This window comes from Colobus angolensis, unplaced genomic scaffold, assembly GCF_000951035.1.
Source record: "Colobus angolensis palliatus isolate OR3802 unplaced genomic scaffold, Cang.pa_1.0 Scaffold45, whole genome shotgun sequence".
Lineage (NCBI taxonomy): Eukaryota > Metazoa > Chordata > Mammalia > Primates > Cercopithecidae > Colobus > Colobus angolensis.
In genome coordinates, this window is record NW_012117932.1 from 4,445,813 (window position 1) to 4,461,075 (window position 15,263).

The following is a 15,263-nucleotide window of genomic DNA, read 5'->3' on the forward strand; positions in this document are numbered from 1 at the left end:
CTTAAAGCCAAATCTCTTAAAAATTTCATTGTATTGGGGAATTTTTCCAATTCTAAAAACTCTTGGCAGCTTGAACGGTCTGGTAGACTCTGCCACCCCCCAGCCCTTAGTATATTCCTGGCGATCGCCCGTCAGTGTGGTAGATGCAGCCTCTGAATCTGGACTCTCTGGAGTGGCTGTAAAGGTGGAGAGGTTCTGCCTTGGCCATGGGCTGGTTTTAGGGACAGGTATGTGGAGACATGGAATCAGAGTGACTTGGAATTCTTTGTATGAGGCACTGGGCAGGTTGACATCCATGGGATTGAGACTGATCGCAGTGGGAATATTTCCTTAAGGTGCATCATGAGAATATGACGAGCCCCGCCACGTTCATTGTTCTCCATCCTTACAGCAACCCTCTGGGGTCATTACCCCCGTTTGACAGGAGGGCAAGTAGTTAGGAAGCAGCAGAGCCTGCCTCCAAATCCAGGCCTGTTATTTTCACACCTCACACTCCTCCCACTCCACACCCGGTAGCCCTGGGAGGTCTCAACCCACAGCCGGGCTGAGCACGCTGAGGGTGCATGTGTGATGCCTAATGCAGTGGGTGCTGCACTGCCAGCCTCCCTGGCAGGGTGGGAAGGCAGGAGGGAAGGGCCTGATGTGTCTTACAGCCTCCAATACCCATTGGTCGTGTCTGGATGTACGGCTGGTAGAAAACAGCACGATCTTTCTTCTCTTTATTGGACTGGCGGTGTTTTCTTTCATGCGTCCAAATTGTCCCACCGTCTCCTGCTCAGCCTGATGGTTCCAGTACTGGAGGCACTGGGAGGCGTTCCGGTCCACAGATAGGCTGCGTTGTTGGCGAGGACATCCAAGGACCTCAGAGGTGAGGCGGGATTCTTCCCTCTGAGTTCACTTTGTCTCCAAACTCAGGGCTGAGTTTCTGTAGGGCCCAGAGTTTTCTTTCTGACACCACACGCTGACTTGGGCTTATCCGCATCTGGCCACCTCCTCCTCACCCCCTCGTGGCCTGGGTTGTATCTTGGTGGAATTTTTCCTGTTAGCTCTTTTTCTAAAAAGATCTCATCAGTTTGGGGAGGGATCTGGGTGGGGCCAACACACAGAGCCTGTGCTGCTGAGATAATGCCCGCCAGGAATTGGCAGCAGGTGTTGAGTTTTGTTGCGTTCAGAACACGTCTAATCCTCCTCAGGTTCCGAGGGGAGCAGGTGGTTGTTCAGTCGGAAGAAAATGTGTCTATTACGGAATAGCCTCAGCCAGGAAATGTGGCTTAAAAAAACACAGACACACATACACAACATTTGGCCGGGCGTGGTGGCTCATGCCTGTAATCCCAGCACTTCGGGAGGCTGAGGCAAGAGGATCGCTTGAGCCCAGGAGTTCAAGACCGGCCTGATTAACATAGTGAGACCTTGGCTCTACATAAAATAGAATGAACTAGCTGGGTGTGGTGGTACATGCCTGTAGTCCCCGCTACTGGAGAGGCTGAGGTGGGAGGGTTGCTTGAGTCTGGGAGTTGAAGGCTGCAGTGAGCCATGATTGCACTACTGCACTCCAGCTTGGGTGACAGAGTCCAAAAACAAAACCAAACAAACCAAAGCCCAGAGTAGAACATGTAAAGCTGCGGGGGTCTGGGGGAAGAAAATGAGGGCTTACATCTTCCAGAGTCCGTTTTCTGTGTTCTACATCTCTAGGAACAGAGTAACTTTCAGTTCAGAAAGTACCTTTTGTGTATAGCTTTGGGGGAACGTTTTTTCCCTTCAGCTTTTAAACAAAAGTTTCACCATCAATTGGCTGTTAGGAGGCTTGTTCCTTGGCATCGAAGGTAACTTGGAGTCAGCTGAGGAGGACTGAGCTCGTGTCAGACTCCTGCCCGGGAGGGCTGGAATCCCAGGCGTCCAACCCTGGAGAGCTGCAGACTGTTGCTATTTTGAGTTTCTTTCTTGGGGTTTCCATTCCTTACTGGCCCCTTGGGGCTGCTCCCCTAAAATCTCCAGACCTTCCTTTGAAGTTTCTTATTTCTCTTGTTCCTGTCTCCTTCCTAGGTTCCCAGTGGAGGAGATGCTCTGCTTGCAGGGCCCTTTGGCTTTTCCAGAACATTTCCACACCATTATTTTATTCATACCACAAGTTCAGCCAGGAGACTAGGTAGGGCTGAGACTGGGGTCTTGGAAAAAGAACTTCATGCTTAGGGGCTCCACTTTCTACCTTCGTCTTCCAGAACAGAGACTAGTATTCAAAGAGAGGTAATGGCCTTACAGAAAACAGCTTGCTTTTTGTTAGAACTTGTTTTAATTAAGCCCTGTAATTGGTCTTCCTCTGTTCATCTGTTCCACCTACAGTGGCACGTGGTATTTGAGTTAAAAACCCTGAGGTAGCCAGAAAAGGGGAGGCAGGTGGGGGCAGGCTGTGAAGAACGGCAAACAGGTGGGAGCTTTGGGGGTGTCGCATGCAGGTTGGGTGGGTGGCTGGCGTGCTCTGGAAGAGGAGACAGAAGAGTTGGCGTGCAGCTTGACGTCTCCCACCACCAAGCTGTGTGACCACAGGCAAGTCACTTAGCCCTTCTGAGGCACACTTTCCTCACGTCTACATGACAGGGCTGTGGGGAGGAGGCCCAAGGGCGGGAACACCGCTGACAGAACTTTTAAAACTTGCGCTGTCACACTAATGTAAGGCACACCTAGCAGACACGTCTGGTGAACACTCACTGTTTTCGTTGTCGGTTTGGAAGGTTGTTGCCTCACAGGTGATCTTATCTTTGAAAAACTTCGGGTTTGAAGTGAATGCTTACGAACATGTTGGAAAAAGGCTGAAACGCTCACAATTGAAGTCGTTAAATTCAGTGAATTAAGATAATAATGACGCTGACTTGCGTAAGATGAACTTTAAAAGATTAAGTGAAGCTCAGCCGGGCACGGTAGTGTGTTCCTGTAATTCCAGCTACCCGGGAGGCTGAGGCGGGAGGATCGCTTGAGTCCAGGAGTTTGAATCCAGCCTGGGCAACATAGACCTCATCTCTAAAAAATAAGATAAAATTTAAATGTAAAAAAATGGAGTGAAATTCTTAGAGATGACACTGGAAGCCGAGCCAGCAGTGCAGTCTCTTTGGGGGAATGCACATAAATGGTTATGGTCAAGGTCAATGCTACAGTGGTCCGTGAGGATTTCTTACTGGTTCTGCAGGTGTCTGTGTGCCTGGAGTAGGCCCGTAAAGAAAGGTTAGCTAGGTGTTGGATGTTGCTGTGAGTGGTGGTAAACTAGTGTCAGTCCCCGGGTGATCTATCTTACAGCCACTGATGTGTTCCTTGAATTCTTTTAGAAAAAAATCCTCTTCCTCATGTGCCTAATATTAAGATGTTACTAACGTGTGCTGCGTGTACATAATGAAGTAGGTGCTGCATCCAACAGTTACACAGAACTTTATATCCTGTTTTTAAAAATCGAAAATGGATAAACTGTATCAGTGGTGAGATTCCTTCTAGTCCGCCACACAAAAGTTCTGATTTATTGTTGGCCGCATGATTTTCTTACTGCTCAGCGTTAACTGCTTCCATCCTTGATGAAGTAGTTTTCTGGGCTTAAAAATAACAACAAACCACTTGATAACATGGTACAGCTGAGCATGACTTCTTACAAAGAACCATTTCCCTGGGAGAACCGAGGGAGGAGCCCCTCATTTTCCAACATGACAGCAGTTCACACTGAAGGAAAAATAATGAAATGACTAAAACTAAACATGCCAATAAGTTTTCTTCTTTCCTTCCTGTTTTAAAATGGTGATGGGTGCTGAAACAAAGCAGAGAGCATTCAAATGAGCCAGATTCCTGGTTCAAAAGTGCTGTAAAAGCAAACGTTTCTGGGTGTGTCAGTTAGCAGGACCCAGAAGGACTCAGCTGCCCTTTTTTTTGTTCCACCTAAGAAAATATTAGAAGATGAGGGAATACGCCTAAGAATTACTCTTTGCAGTGTCAGCCTTTTAAGACAATGTATTTTATGTGTTTGATTAAAAGAAGTATGGTTAAAGAAAAACAGTGTAGGTGAAGCTTTTTAAGTCGATCATTTTGATAGAAGAATTTGCTGAGACTTTGCAGCTTTTCCCCAACTTTTCCCATCTCTGTGCACCTTTGTGATTGCACAGGTTCTATCTAATGCACGGCCTTCCTTAGGTTATGTTTTACAGAGATTTACTTTCAGTCCATCATAAGACAAGGCACAAGATGTTTCCATCTTACTTGAAGTGGTTTCCCTACATCTGCTCGACAGGGATGTTGTGAGAGGATAATGAGGTAAAGACCTAAAAATGTTTTCTAAACCATAGTGGTGACAATGCTACTTGTTTTTCTGCTAACTGAAGCTTTTCCACATATCTTGAAACGGAGGAGGAAAGCCGAGGGGGCGATTGCGACAGAACTTAGGGCGTGGGACGAGTTTTGCAATCCAGCCCTTCTTGGGAGAACCTTTCTCAGTTAAAGCGACTCTGGCTTGCGTTTAGCCTCTGAATGAAGGACTGGAGCAGGGAGGCATGGTCAAGCCTTTCTTAATATTTCACACATTCCAGAACCTTGAGTCCGGTCTGCTGTGCTGACGGTGCTCAGGCCTGGTTTATGTCAGGCGTCTCCGACATTAGAGATCTTGGGCAGCTTTCAGCAAGAGCAGCAGCCTGTTGGTGCCAGGAAGCAAGGTCAGGGCCCCCACTCCACCACGATGGGCAATGCACCCTTTCCCATCACAACAAGTTTCATCACCTCCTGGCCACTCTCGAGATTTGCGAGTCATTCTGTTGCATTGTTGCTGAAAAGAACTGGCAAGGCGAGGCACCGATCTCCTTTTCACAGCCGGTGCAGGGGGAAAACAGAAATGTCGCTGTGTCTCGTGTCTGGAACCAAAGAGCAAAGCACTTTCTAGACACTCCTTGTCAGAATCATTACCGGAAAATGAGGAATCCCAGTTAGGAAGCGCCTTTTGTTGTATTTTCTTTTTTGTTTGTTTTTTTATTTCCATAGGTTTTTGGGGGAATGACTGGTATTTGGTTATATGAGTAAGTTCTTTAGGGGTGATTTGTGAGATTTTGCTGCACCCATCACTTGAGCAGTATACACTGAACCCAGTTTGTAGTTTTTTATTTCTCAGACCCTTCCCACCCTTTTCCCCTGAGTCCCCAAAATCCATTGTGTCATTCTTATGCCTTTGCATCCTCATAGTTTGGCTCCCACTTATGAGTGAGAACACAATGTTTGCTTTTCCATTCCTGAGTTACTTCACTTAGAATAATAGTCTCCAACTCCATCCAGGTTGCTGCAAATACCATTAATTCATCCCTTTTTATAGCTGAGTAGTATTCCATCATATCTAGTTTCTTTTTTATCTTTCTTTTCTTTCTTTCCTTTCTTTTCTTCTGATTCTCACTCAGTTGCCCAGGCTCTGGAGTGTACTGGTGCCATCTTGGCTCGCTGCAATCTCCGCCTCCTGGATTCAAGTGATTCTCCCACCTCAGCCTCCGAGTAGCTGTGATTACAGGTGCCAGCCACCATGCCTGGCTAATTTTGTATATTTAGTTGAGACGGGGTTTCACCAGGTTGGTCTCGAACTCCTGACCTCAAGTGATCCACCCATCCCAGCCTCCCAAAGTGCTGGGATTACAGGTGTGAGCCACCACACCCTGCCCTATACCACAGTTTCTTTATCCACTCATTGATTGATGGGCATTTGTGTTCTACATTTTTGCAATTGTGAATTGTGCTGCTATAAACATATATGTGTAAGTTTCTTTTTCATATGACGACTTTTTCTCTGGGTAGATACCCAGTAGTGGGGTTGCTGGATCAAATGGTAGTTCTACTTTTAGTTCTTTAAGGAACCCCCACAGTATTTTCCATAATGGTTGGGCTAGTTTACATTCCCACCAGCAGTGTAGAAGTGTTCCCTTTTCACCACATACATACATGCCAATATCTATTATTTTGAAATTTTTTTGATTATGGTCATTCTTGCAGGAGTAAGGTGGTATCACATTGTGGTTTTGATTTGCATTTCCCTGATCATTAGTAATGTTGAGGATTTTTTCATATTTTTTTTTTGGCCATTTGTACATCTTCTTTTGAGAATTGTCCATTCATGTCCTTAGCCTACTTTTTGATGGGATTGTTTGTTTTCTTCTTGCTAATTTGTTTGAGTTTGTTATAGATTCTGGATATTAGTCCTTTGTCAGATGTATAGATTGTGAAGATTTTCTCCTACCCTGTGAGTTGTCTGTTTACCCTGCTGAATGTTCCTTTTGCCTTGCAAAAGCTCTTTAGTTTAATTAAGTCCCACCTATTTATCTTTGTTTTTGTTGCATTTGCTTTTGTGTTTTCGGTCATGAAGTCTTGGCCTAAGCCAATGTCTAGAAGGGCTTTTCCAATGTTATCTTCCAGAATTTTTATAGTTTCAGATCTTAGATTTAAATCCTTGATCCATCTTGAGTTGATGTTTGTATAAGGTGAGAGATGAGGATCCAGTTTCATTCTTCATGTGGTTTGCCAGTTATCTCAGCACCATTTGTTGGTGTCCTTTCCCTACTTTATACTTTTGTTTCCTTTATTGAATATCAGTTGGTTGTAAGTATTTGGGTTTATATCTGGGTTCTCTGTTCTGTTCCATTGGTCTTTGTGCCTATTTTTATACCAGTACCATGCTGTTTTGGTGACTATGGCTTTATAGTATAGTTTGGAGTCAGATAATGTGATGCCTCCAGATTTATTCTTTTTGCTTAGTTTTGCTTTGGCTGTGTGGGCTCTTTTTTGGTTCCATATTAACTTTAGGATTGTTTTTTCTAGTTCTGTGAAGAATGATGGTGGTATTTTGATGAGAATTGCATTGAATTTGTAGATTGCTATTGGCAGTATGATCATTTTTACAATAGTGATTCTACCCATCCATGAACATGGGATGTGTTTCCATTTGTGTCATCTATGATTTCTTTCAGCAGTGTTTTGTAGTTTTCCTTGTAAAGCTCTTTCACCTTCTTGGTTAGGTATATTCCTAAGTTTTGTTTTTGTTTTTGCATCTATTGTAAAAGGGGTTGAATTTGTGATTTGATTCTCAGCTTGGTCACTGTTGGTGTATATCAGAACTACTGATTTGTGTACATTAATTTTGTATCTTGAAACTTTGCTGGATTCTCTTATCAGTTCTAGGAGCTTTTTGGAGGAGTCTTTAGGGTTTTCTAGGTATACAATCATATCATCAGCAAACAATGACAGTTTGACTTCCTCTTTACTGATTTGGATGCCCTTTATTTCTTTCTCTAGTCTGATTGCTCTGGCTGGGACTTCAGTACTATGTTGAATAGAGAAATGGTGAGAGTGGGCATCCTTGTCTTATTCCAGTTCTCAGAGGGAATGCTTTCCACTTTTCCCTGTTCAGTATTATGTCGGCTGTAGGTTTGTCATAGATGGCTTTTATTACATTGAAGTATGTCTCTTGTATGCCAATTTTACTGAGGATTTTAATCATAAAGCCATGCTGGATTTTGTTAAATGTTTTTTCTGCATCTATTGAGATGATCATGTGATTTTTGTTTTTAATTCAGTTTATGTGGTGTATCACATTTATTGACTTACATATGTTAAACCATCCCTGCATCCCTGGTATGAAACCCACTTGATATGGTGGATTATCTTTTTGATATGCTGTTGGTTTGGTTAGCTAGTATTTTGTTAAGGATTTTTTGCATCTATGTTCATCAGGGGTATTGATCTGTAGTTTTATTTTTTTGTTATGTCTTTTCCTGGTTTTGGTATTAGGATGATACTGGCTTTGTAGAATGATTTAGGGAGGATTCTCTTTCTCTGTCTTGTGGAATAGTGTCAGTAGGATTGGTACCAATTCTTTCAATGTCTGGTGGGATTTAGCTGTGAATCCATCTGGTCCTGGACTTTTTTCTTGTTGTATTTTCAAAATGCTAATATACATCTGTGATGTTTTGTGTTATTTTACACAATATGTCAGTTCGAAGGGAGTGTTTTTTTGTTTTTTTGTTTTTTTTTTAAATCCTGTTTGGCTTTCTTCCTTAATCATTGATCCAATGCCTTTAAAAGAACAAAAGTAAATATTAGACCTGAGTTCTCAATAGGCGGAAATAATTGGTTATGTGTATGAAGAGTAATCTGATACATTTTTAAAAAACAGCTCTAGTTAAACCTTCATTCTGAAACTTTGACAAAGACTTAATGATGCTGATTTTAGTTTCTATGTAATTGAAACACATTATTGCATAGTCAAGAAAAGATTTTGGTACTTTGCTTTCACAGATTTGAAGAGATTTAAAAATATCTTAATGCAGAAATTACATAGTTAAAAACTTAATTGAAATATAATTTACATGAGTATGCCACATATTTGAAGTTGTACAATTTAATATTTTGACATATATACCCGCGAAACCAACATCACAGTCAACATATCCCTTGCTAATCCCTCCCTCCAGTTTCTCCCCATGCACCCCCTCTCTGGGAACTGCTGATCCGCTTTCCCTCACTAGGGATAAGTTTGCATATTTTAAAGTTTTATGTAAATAGTCATACAGGTTGTACTGTCTTTTGGCCAGCTTCTTTCATTGAACAGAAAGATTTTGAGATTCATTCATGTTGTAGTATGTATCAGTAATTGATTTTTTTTTTTTTGAGATGGGATCTCACTATATTGCCCAGACTTGTTTTGAACTCCTGGGCTCAAGCGATCCTCCCACCTCAGCCTCCTGAGTGGCTAGGACTCCAGGTGTGTGCCACTGCACCTGGCTGTAGTTGATTACTTTTTGTTGTTGGATAGATTCCTGTGTGCGTGTACCATCATTTGTATATAGTAGCTGAAGACATATGGTGAAATACAGAGTGGGCAAAATGACTTATAGTATACTAAGGATACTTCTCGGAGTTTCTGAAGAACAACTGAGATGGGAAATACATTACAGATATAGAACACTAGATAAAATAATAATGGACCAGATGTGGTGGCTCACACCTGTAATATGACACTTTGGGAGGCTGAGGCAGGCGAATCACTTGGGCTCAGGGGTTAGAGACCAGCCTGGGCAACACAGCAAAACCCAGTTTCTACCAAAAATACAAAAATTAGCTGGGCATGGTGGTGCACGCCTGTGGTCCCAGCTACTCAGGAGGCTGAGGTGGGAGGTTCGCTTGGTCTGGGGAGGTTGAGGCTACAGTGAGCTATGATCATGCCACTGCACTCCAGCCTACGTGACAGACCCTGTCTCAAATAAGTAAATAAAAATAAAAACATAATGAAGTAAAAAACATTTCACATTTATAGCCCTGGAAAATGTTGGATTAAGGATTCAGAATTAGCATAAACCATTTTGAATTGGCAGAAAGTTCAATAGGCTTGAAAGAAGACTTATTATTTGAAGACTGTTTGTTTCATTAAACAAATATTTTTGTGCAAGGCCTACCTGTGGCCCAGAACTAGTTTCTACAGGGATACAGTAAGGATCTTTCTGTTGGCTTTCGGAAGTTCACATCTAGCAAGTGAACTGAAACATAAACATAAATAATTCCAACATCAAAGGTAGGAACGAGAATTGCGGTAAGAGAAACACAAAGTGCTGGGGGTGTTCACAGGTGGAAGAAAGTTATTTCCAGCCAGGAGGAATCCGAGAACTTGTTGGCAAGTGGTGACGTCTTAGGACTTTGAAGGAAGCTTCTAGTTGAATATATGCAGATGTGAGAGAAGGCCAAGGTCAGTGTAAGCCAAGACGCATGAGCAGGGACCTGGATGTGGGTGTCCACAAGGGGTCATTGATCAAGACATCGGCAGGGTTGGCTCTCCTGAGAGCTTCGAGGGAAGGATCTGTTCCAGGCCTCTCTCCGTGGCTCGTAGATGTCCGTCTTTTCCGTGTCTCTTCACATCATCTTTCCTCTGTGTGCCTGTCTCTGTCTCCAAATTCCCCTATCCCCCTTTTTTTTTCTTCAGCTACCCTGTTAACTAAATTTTCCCCGTTTTCTAACAACACCAGGCCTATTGGATTAGTACCCTCTCTAATGACCTTGTTTTAACTTGATCACCTCTGTAAAGACTGTATCTCCAAATAAAGTCACATTTTCCAGTACTGGGAGTTGGGACTCCAACATATCTTTCCGGGGGGCACACAGTTCAGTCCGTGACACTGTGGTTGGGAGTGGGGGCTTTATTATCCGTGCAAAGGAGGATCACAAATGCTTTCATTAGGGATATCATCAAATTTGGTTTTTTTCCCCCCTTTTTATGGAGAAAGGGGGTCTTGCTGTGTTGCCCAGGCTGGCCTCGAACTGCTGGGCTCAAGTGATCCTCCTGCCTCTGCCTCCCTAAGTGTTGTGATTATAGGCGTGAGGCACCACACCAGGCAGGGACATCATCAGAGCTGTGCTTTCAAATGCTAACCAGCTGTGTGTGCAAAATGTATTTGGGTTGGCGGACTGGGTGGGGTGAGGGGCACAGGAGGGACTCACTCAGGAGACTGGCAGTCCATGCCAGAACTGAGGGGGATGCCCAGCTGGCAGTGGAGGGAGTGAGCACTGGGCCAGGGACCGCAGTTCCTCCTGCCCCACAAGTTCTGAGGACATGGAGATTTGGCACTGAGTAGGGATTGGTGTGCTCCTCTGTTGAGGGTATTGCTAGAAAGAACCACGTGTTGCAAAGGAAGTTGAATTAGTTCATGGCCTGTCATTTGGAGGTTATGGCAGGATTGCTTTTATCTGAGAGACAATCAGGACCTCATTATTCATCACCTGATGGTCAGAAATTAACTAACTATAACCGTTCATGTGGGCAGTGGAGTCCATAATTATGGAGGGAATCCAAGTTTTTGTTGCAAATGTTTGCCTTATGGTAAATAAATACACTGTATATAATTTTTGTTTCTGTAAAGCTTTATTGTTTCAAAGCTTTTTCCTTTTTTATTCTTTTAATGTCTGGAGGGCAAAAGAGGAGCAAATATTTTAAATCTTAGTTGATATTTGAGGTAACTGAGGATTAGAGCAGGGTTGGGTCTTGTCTGATGTAACTGATCTTTGGCCAAGCTGGGACTAGTGCACCTCAGCTGTTATGGATGATAGAGAGATGTTGATTGTTCATACAGTTTCCATATTAGTATAATTGCTTCATATTGAATACTGATGGCTCAAGAAAGGCTGTGGTGCCCGGGTACCACCTGGTAGGCATCCAAAGGATGCTGCTGTTGCTTAATGAATGGATGAAAAAGCAAGTGCTTTTAGCTTGTCTTTTCTTCTACTAAGAATCATGTGATCTGGGTTGGGTTCTCAATTTTCAGTCATGGAGACTATAAATTTGAACAACTGTCCATGGCTTGTATTTTTAAAATGGAAATTGTGAGATATATAGTCTTTGAATTTTTTTTTAACATAAAAAATTCATATGGGGTCTCACCATGTTGCCCAGCCTGGCCTCGAACCCTTATGCTCAAGTGATCCTCCTGCCTCGGCCTTCCATCATGCTGGGATTACAGCCATGAGTCACTGTGCCTGGACTGAAAATGGTTTTTAATACTCCATGAAAAAGCAGTAGCTTGCAGCTAAAGTGATGTGATACGGTAGATTCTAATTAAATCAACCAAAGTAATGATATAAATTGTAGATTATTTACTTGGCAATCTCGGTGTGACCTTACATGTTTTTTTGACAAGCTGTAAGTGACTGTCTCTGATCTATGACACGGCTTTCAAATTGTGAGGGTTCATGTCACGCCACTACAGAGAAAGGTTTGGCGTTACCGAGAGGATACAGTGACCAAAGATGTAACTGTTCTTTGAAAAAGGGGAATACTAAACACATAGGGAATTGTTTTTCATATTAACTGTGTGGCTTTTTTGAGAATCCCATGCCTGGTTTTATATTTTATTTGTAAAAATTGATTGAGGCAAAGTGAAGTCTTTTGGGGTCATGGGCCAGCTTATGCCCATGTTTATTATTAAGAGGACAAGAAACACTGCTTAACCCACAGATCTTAAGTGTTTTATTTAAATAAAACAAAATAATGCAGATTATGTGATTAAAAAAACTCAAAAACTTACTTTTAAAGAAATGGGAAGCAAGCCACCTATATTTAAAACTTACAGGCCGGGGCAGGGCATGGTGCCTCATGCCTATAATGCTAGCGCTTTGGGAGGCCGAGGCAGGCGGATCACCTGAGGTCAGGAGTTCAAGACCAGCCTGGCCAACACGGCAAAAACCCATTTCTATTCAAAATACAAAAATTACCCAGACATATGGTGGTGCATGCCTATAATCCCGGCTACTCAGGAGGCTGAGGCAGGAGAATCACTTGAATCCAGGAGGCAGAGATTACAGTGAGCCAAGATTTTAACACTGCACTCCAGCCTGGGCGACAGAGAGACTCCATCTCAACAAAGTAAATAGCTGGGCGCAGTAGCTCATGCCTGTAATCCCAGCACTTTGGGAAGCCGAGGCAGGCGGATCACGAGGTCAGGAGATCGAGATCATCCTGGCTAACACAGCAAAACCCCGTCTCTACTAAAAATACAAAAAATTAGCTGGGCGTGGTAGTGATCGCCTGTAGTCTCAGCTACTGAGGAGGCTGAGGCAGAATGGCGTGAACCCAGGAGGCGGAGCTTGCAGTGAGCTGAGATCGCGTCACTGCACTCCAGCCTGGGCGACAGAGTGAGACTCTGTCTCTAAATAAATAAATAAAAATTTAAAAAATGAAAAAAATTGTGAACAGATGTCAGCTGGGCTCCTCTTCACCTCAAAAGTCTACATATGTGTCTCATTCCTCTGGAAGTACAGGAATTGGGGCAGCCCCAAATCTTCCCTGTAGACAGGGACGATTCCCAAGGCTTAGTGTCCTGCAGCTTCCCGAGTTCTGTGCTAGCTGTCTGGACCGCTCTGGGTTGGCCTTGATGTGAAACCTTATACCCTCAAGTTCTCTAATAGAAGTACAGTCGCACAAGCCTGCAAAAGTCATGGGGACTTTACTGATGACTGTCACAACACAAATGACTTAAAGGACATCATAGTTGTCCCCAACCTTAAAAGTCTGTTGGCCACCCTGATTCGTCCTGGAGAAAAGCTCCTCTTTCCTTCTTACTCCCCCATGGCCACCTCCTCCATCACCCCTCACATTTAAGAGCAAATAAACACATTCAGGTTGTATAATACTATATATTAGTAGTTGATTACTTTTTTTTTTTCTTTTTAAGAGACAAGGTCTCGCTATGTTGCCCATGCTGGTCTCAAACTCCTGGGCTTAAGCAATCCCTCCTTAGCCTCCTGAGTGGCTAGGACTGCAGGTGTGCACCACTGCACCCAGCTGTAGTTTTTGTTGTTGGATAGATTCTTTGTGTGTGTGTGTGTGTGTGTACCATCATTTGCTGAAGACATGGTGACATACAGAATGGGGAAAATAACTGCATCAGTTCTTCTTTTTATCTCACTAAGCAGCCCCCTCCCCTCCTTGGAACTGTCTATCCCTCCAGCCTGGAGGTGGATTGGGCGCTGGCACTTGCCTCCAGAAACGCCATGCCACTCCTGAGCAGGGTGCAGGTGGATGAAAGCGTCTGTACCTCACTATGTGAACTGTGAATTTCGAAAACATAGTAATACTGTGTTAGCCTGGAGTATGGAAGAAATTTGAAACCAGGTTATAATGTTTGGGTCCTTTTCCTTCCATATGGTCATAAATTAGAACAGAAATGTAAGTGTCCCTGTGTTTTCAAATCTAGATATTTTTAAAATGAGAATAAATTTGCCGAAAGGAAGAAACTGTTTATATCTGCAAAGAAACTCTTCATGTCTCCAGATTTTCGATGCTTCTGAGTGACTGGCAGCAGGTTACAGGCATGGCCTGTTTAACAGCTTGTCAGCATCTGTGGCCTTCACCCAAAGGTCTGAAATTGATTCCAAAAGGGATGCCGCGGCCACTTCTCTTGGTGTACAGGATCTAAAACCAACACTGAGGACAGTGGATGGGCAGTTCTCTTCACCTCCTGGGTTCAAGTGATTCTGAAGCTGAATCACTTGATTCAGCTGGAGGATGTGGCACCTGGGAAGAGAAAAGCACGGGGTGACCAAAGTCCTTGAAGAGGGAGACCTTGAAGAGCTGCAAACCAGGGAAAGGCCAGGTCAAGGGATAAGCGGGAGAAAGAATGTCAGTCATTCTTGTGACTTTTGTAGGAGAACTTGGGCCATTAACAAAGAAAAGAAATAATCAAAATAGAGTTGCTCAGCAGCTCCAAACAGAAAGGGTTGGATCCCAAGTCCACAGAGGGAGGCTCGCTTCGTGGTGAGCACCACGTTAATGGCTCAGGCCAGCAGATGTTCTCATGGCCGTGCCGTGGGAACACTCGGGGAGCTGATGAGGGAGGGATCGTGAGACCAGTGTTCTGTGATTCTGCCTCCAGGAATGAGGAAACATGATGTCAGTTTCGGAATGGGATAGTATAGAATGTATTTGGCTGAAACAGCCTGCAGCAGCGATGGCCCTCCCCAGAATAATTCTTTAGGAGGATTTGGGCCTCCACCAAGTCCTGGATGGTTCAGCCATGCCAGTTAGCTAAGGCTCGTGGGATGCCCCACGCTCACTCCCTGCCTCCCCACGCTCAGGGCAGTGCCTTGAGTTTTGTGATGCATCTCCCACGGTGGAGGGCATGCGATGAGCTGTATTTCATGGGGCTGGGTGCAGCCTGCACTTGGAGATGATGTCATTTTTAGCCATGTGAGTTTGCTCAGAAGGAAGGTCCTGCTCTCCTAGTAAATCTAAGAATAACAACTTCACTGTCTGCTGCAGCCAAGTTGGGACCAAGCCTCGCAGCAGAGCTGCTGTGGTTTTCTTTCATCACCTTTCTTTTGGACTATAGAATCGCTCCGTCTTTTGGGATATGGGGGGTGATAAATTGTGGGGAAAACTCCTGTTCCTTACACTATATGATCAGGGCAAAAATACTGAGAAGTGAAAAGGATTTTAGATTTTTTTTTTGAGACGGAGTCTTGCTCTGTCACCGAGGCTGGAGTGCAGTGGCACAATCTTGGCTCGCTGCAAGCTCCGCCTCTCGGGTTCAAGTGATTCTCCTGCCTCAGCCTCCTGAGTGAATTGCTGTGTAAAAAGGAAGGAAATTCTGACACACTATGACCTGGACGAGCCTTAAGGACATTATGCTGAGTGAAATAAGCCAGTTGCAAAGAGACAAATACTCTATAATTGCACTTAAATGAGGTGTAAGAGTCATCAAATTCATAGAGAACTCCTGCAGGTG

The 15,263-nt window shown here is 43.8% G+C and overlaps 1 protein-coding gene across 1 annotated transcript in view; it reads left to right on the top strand.

Moving 5' to 3' along the window:
• Positions 1–15,263, top strand: part of EMILIN2 (elastin microfibril interfacer 2) — a 74,097-nt gene that overhangs the window by 16,885 nt on the left and 41,949 nt on the right. The window contains exon 3 of the mRNA XM_011957819.1: positions 3,185–3,201. Coding sequence (XP_011813209.1) covers positions 3,185–3,201 — 17 coding nt within the window. The remainder of the gene's footprint in view (positions 1–3,184; positions 3,202–15,263) is intronic.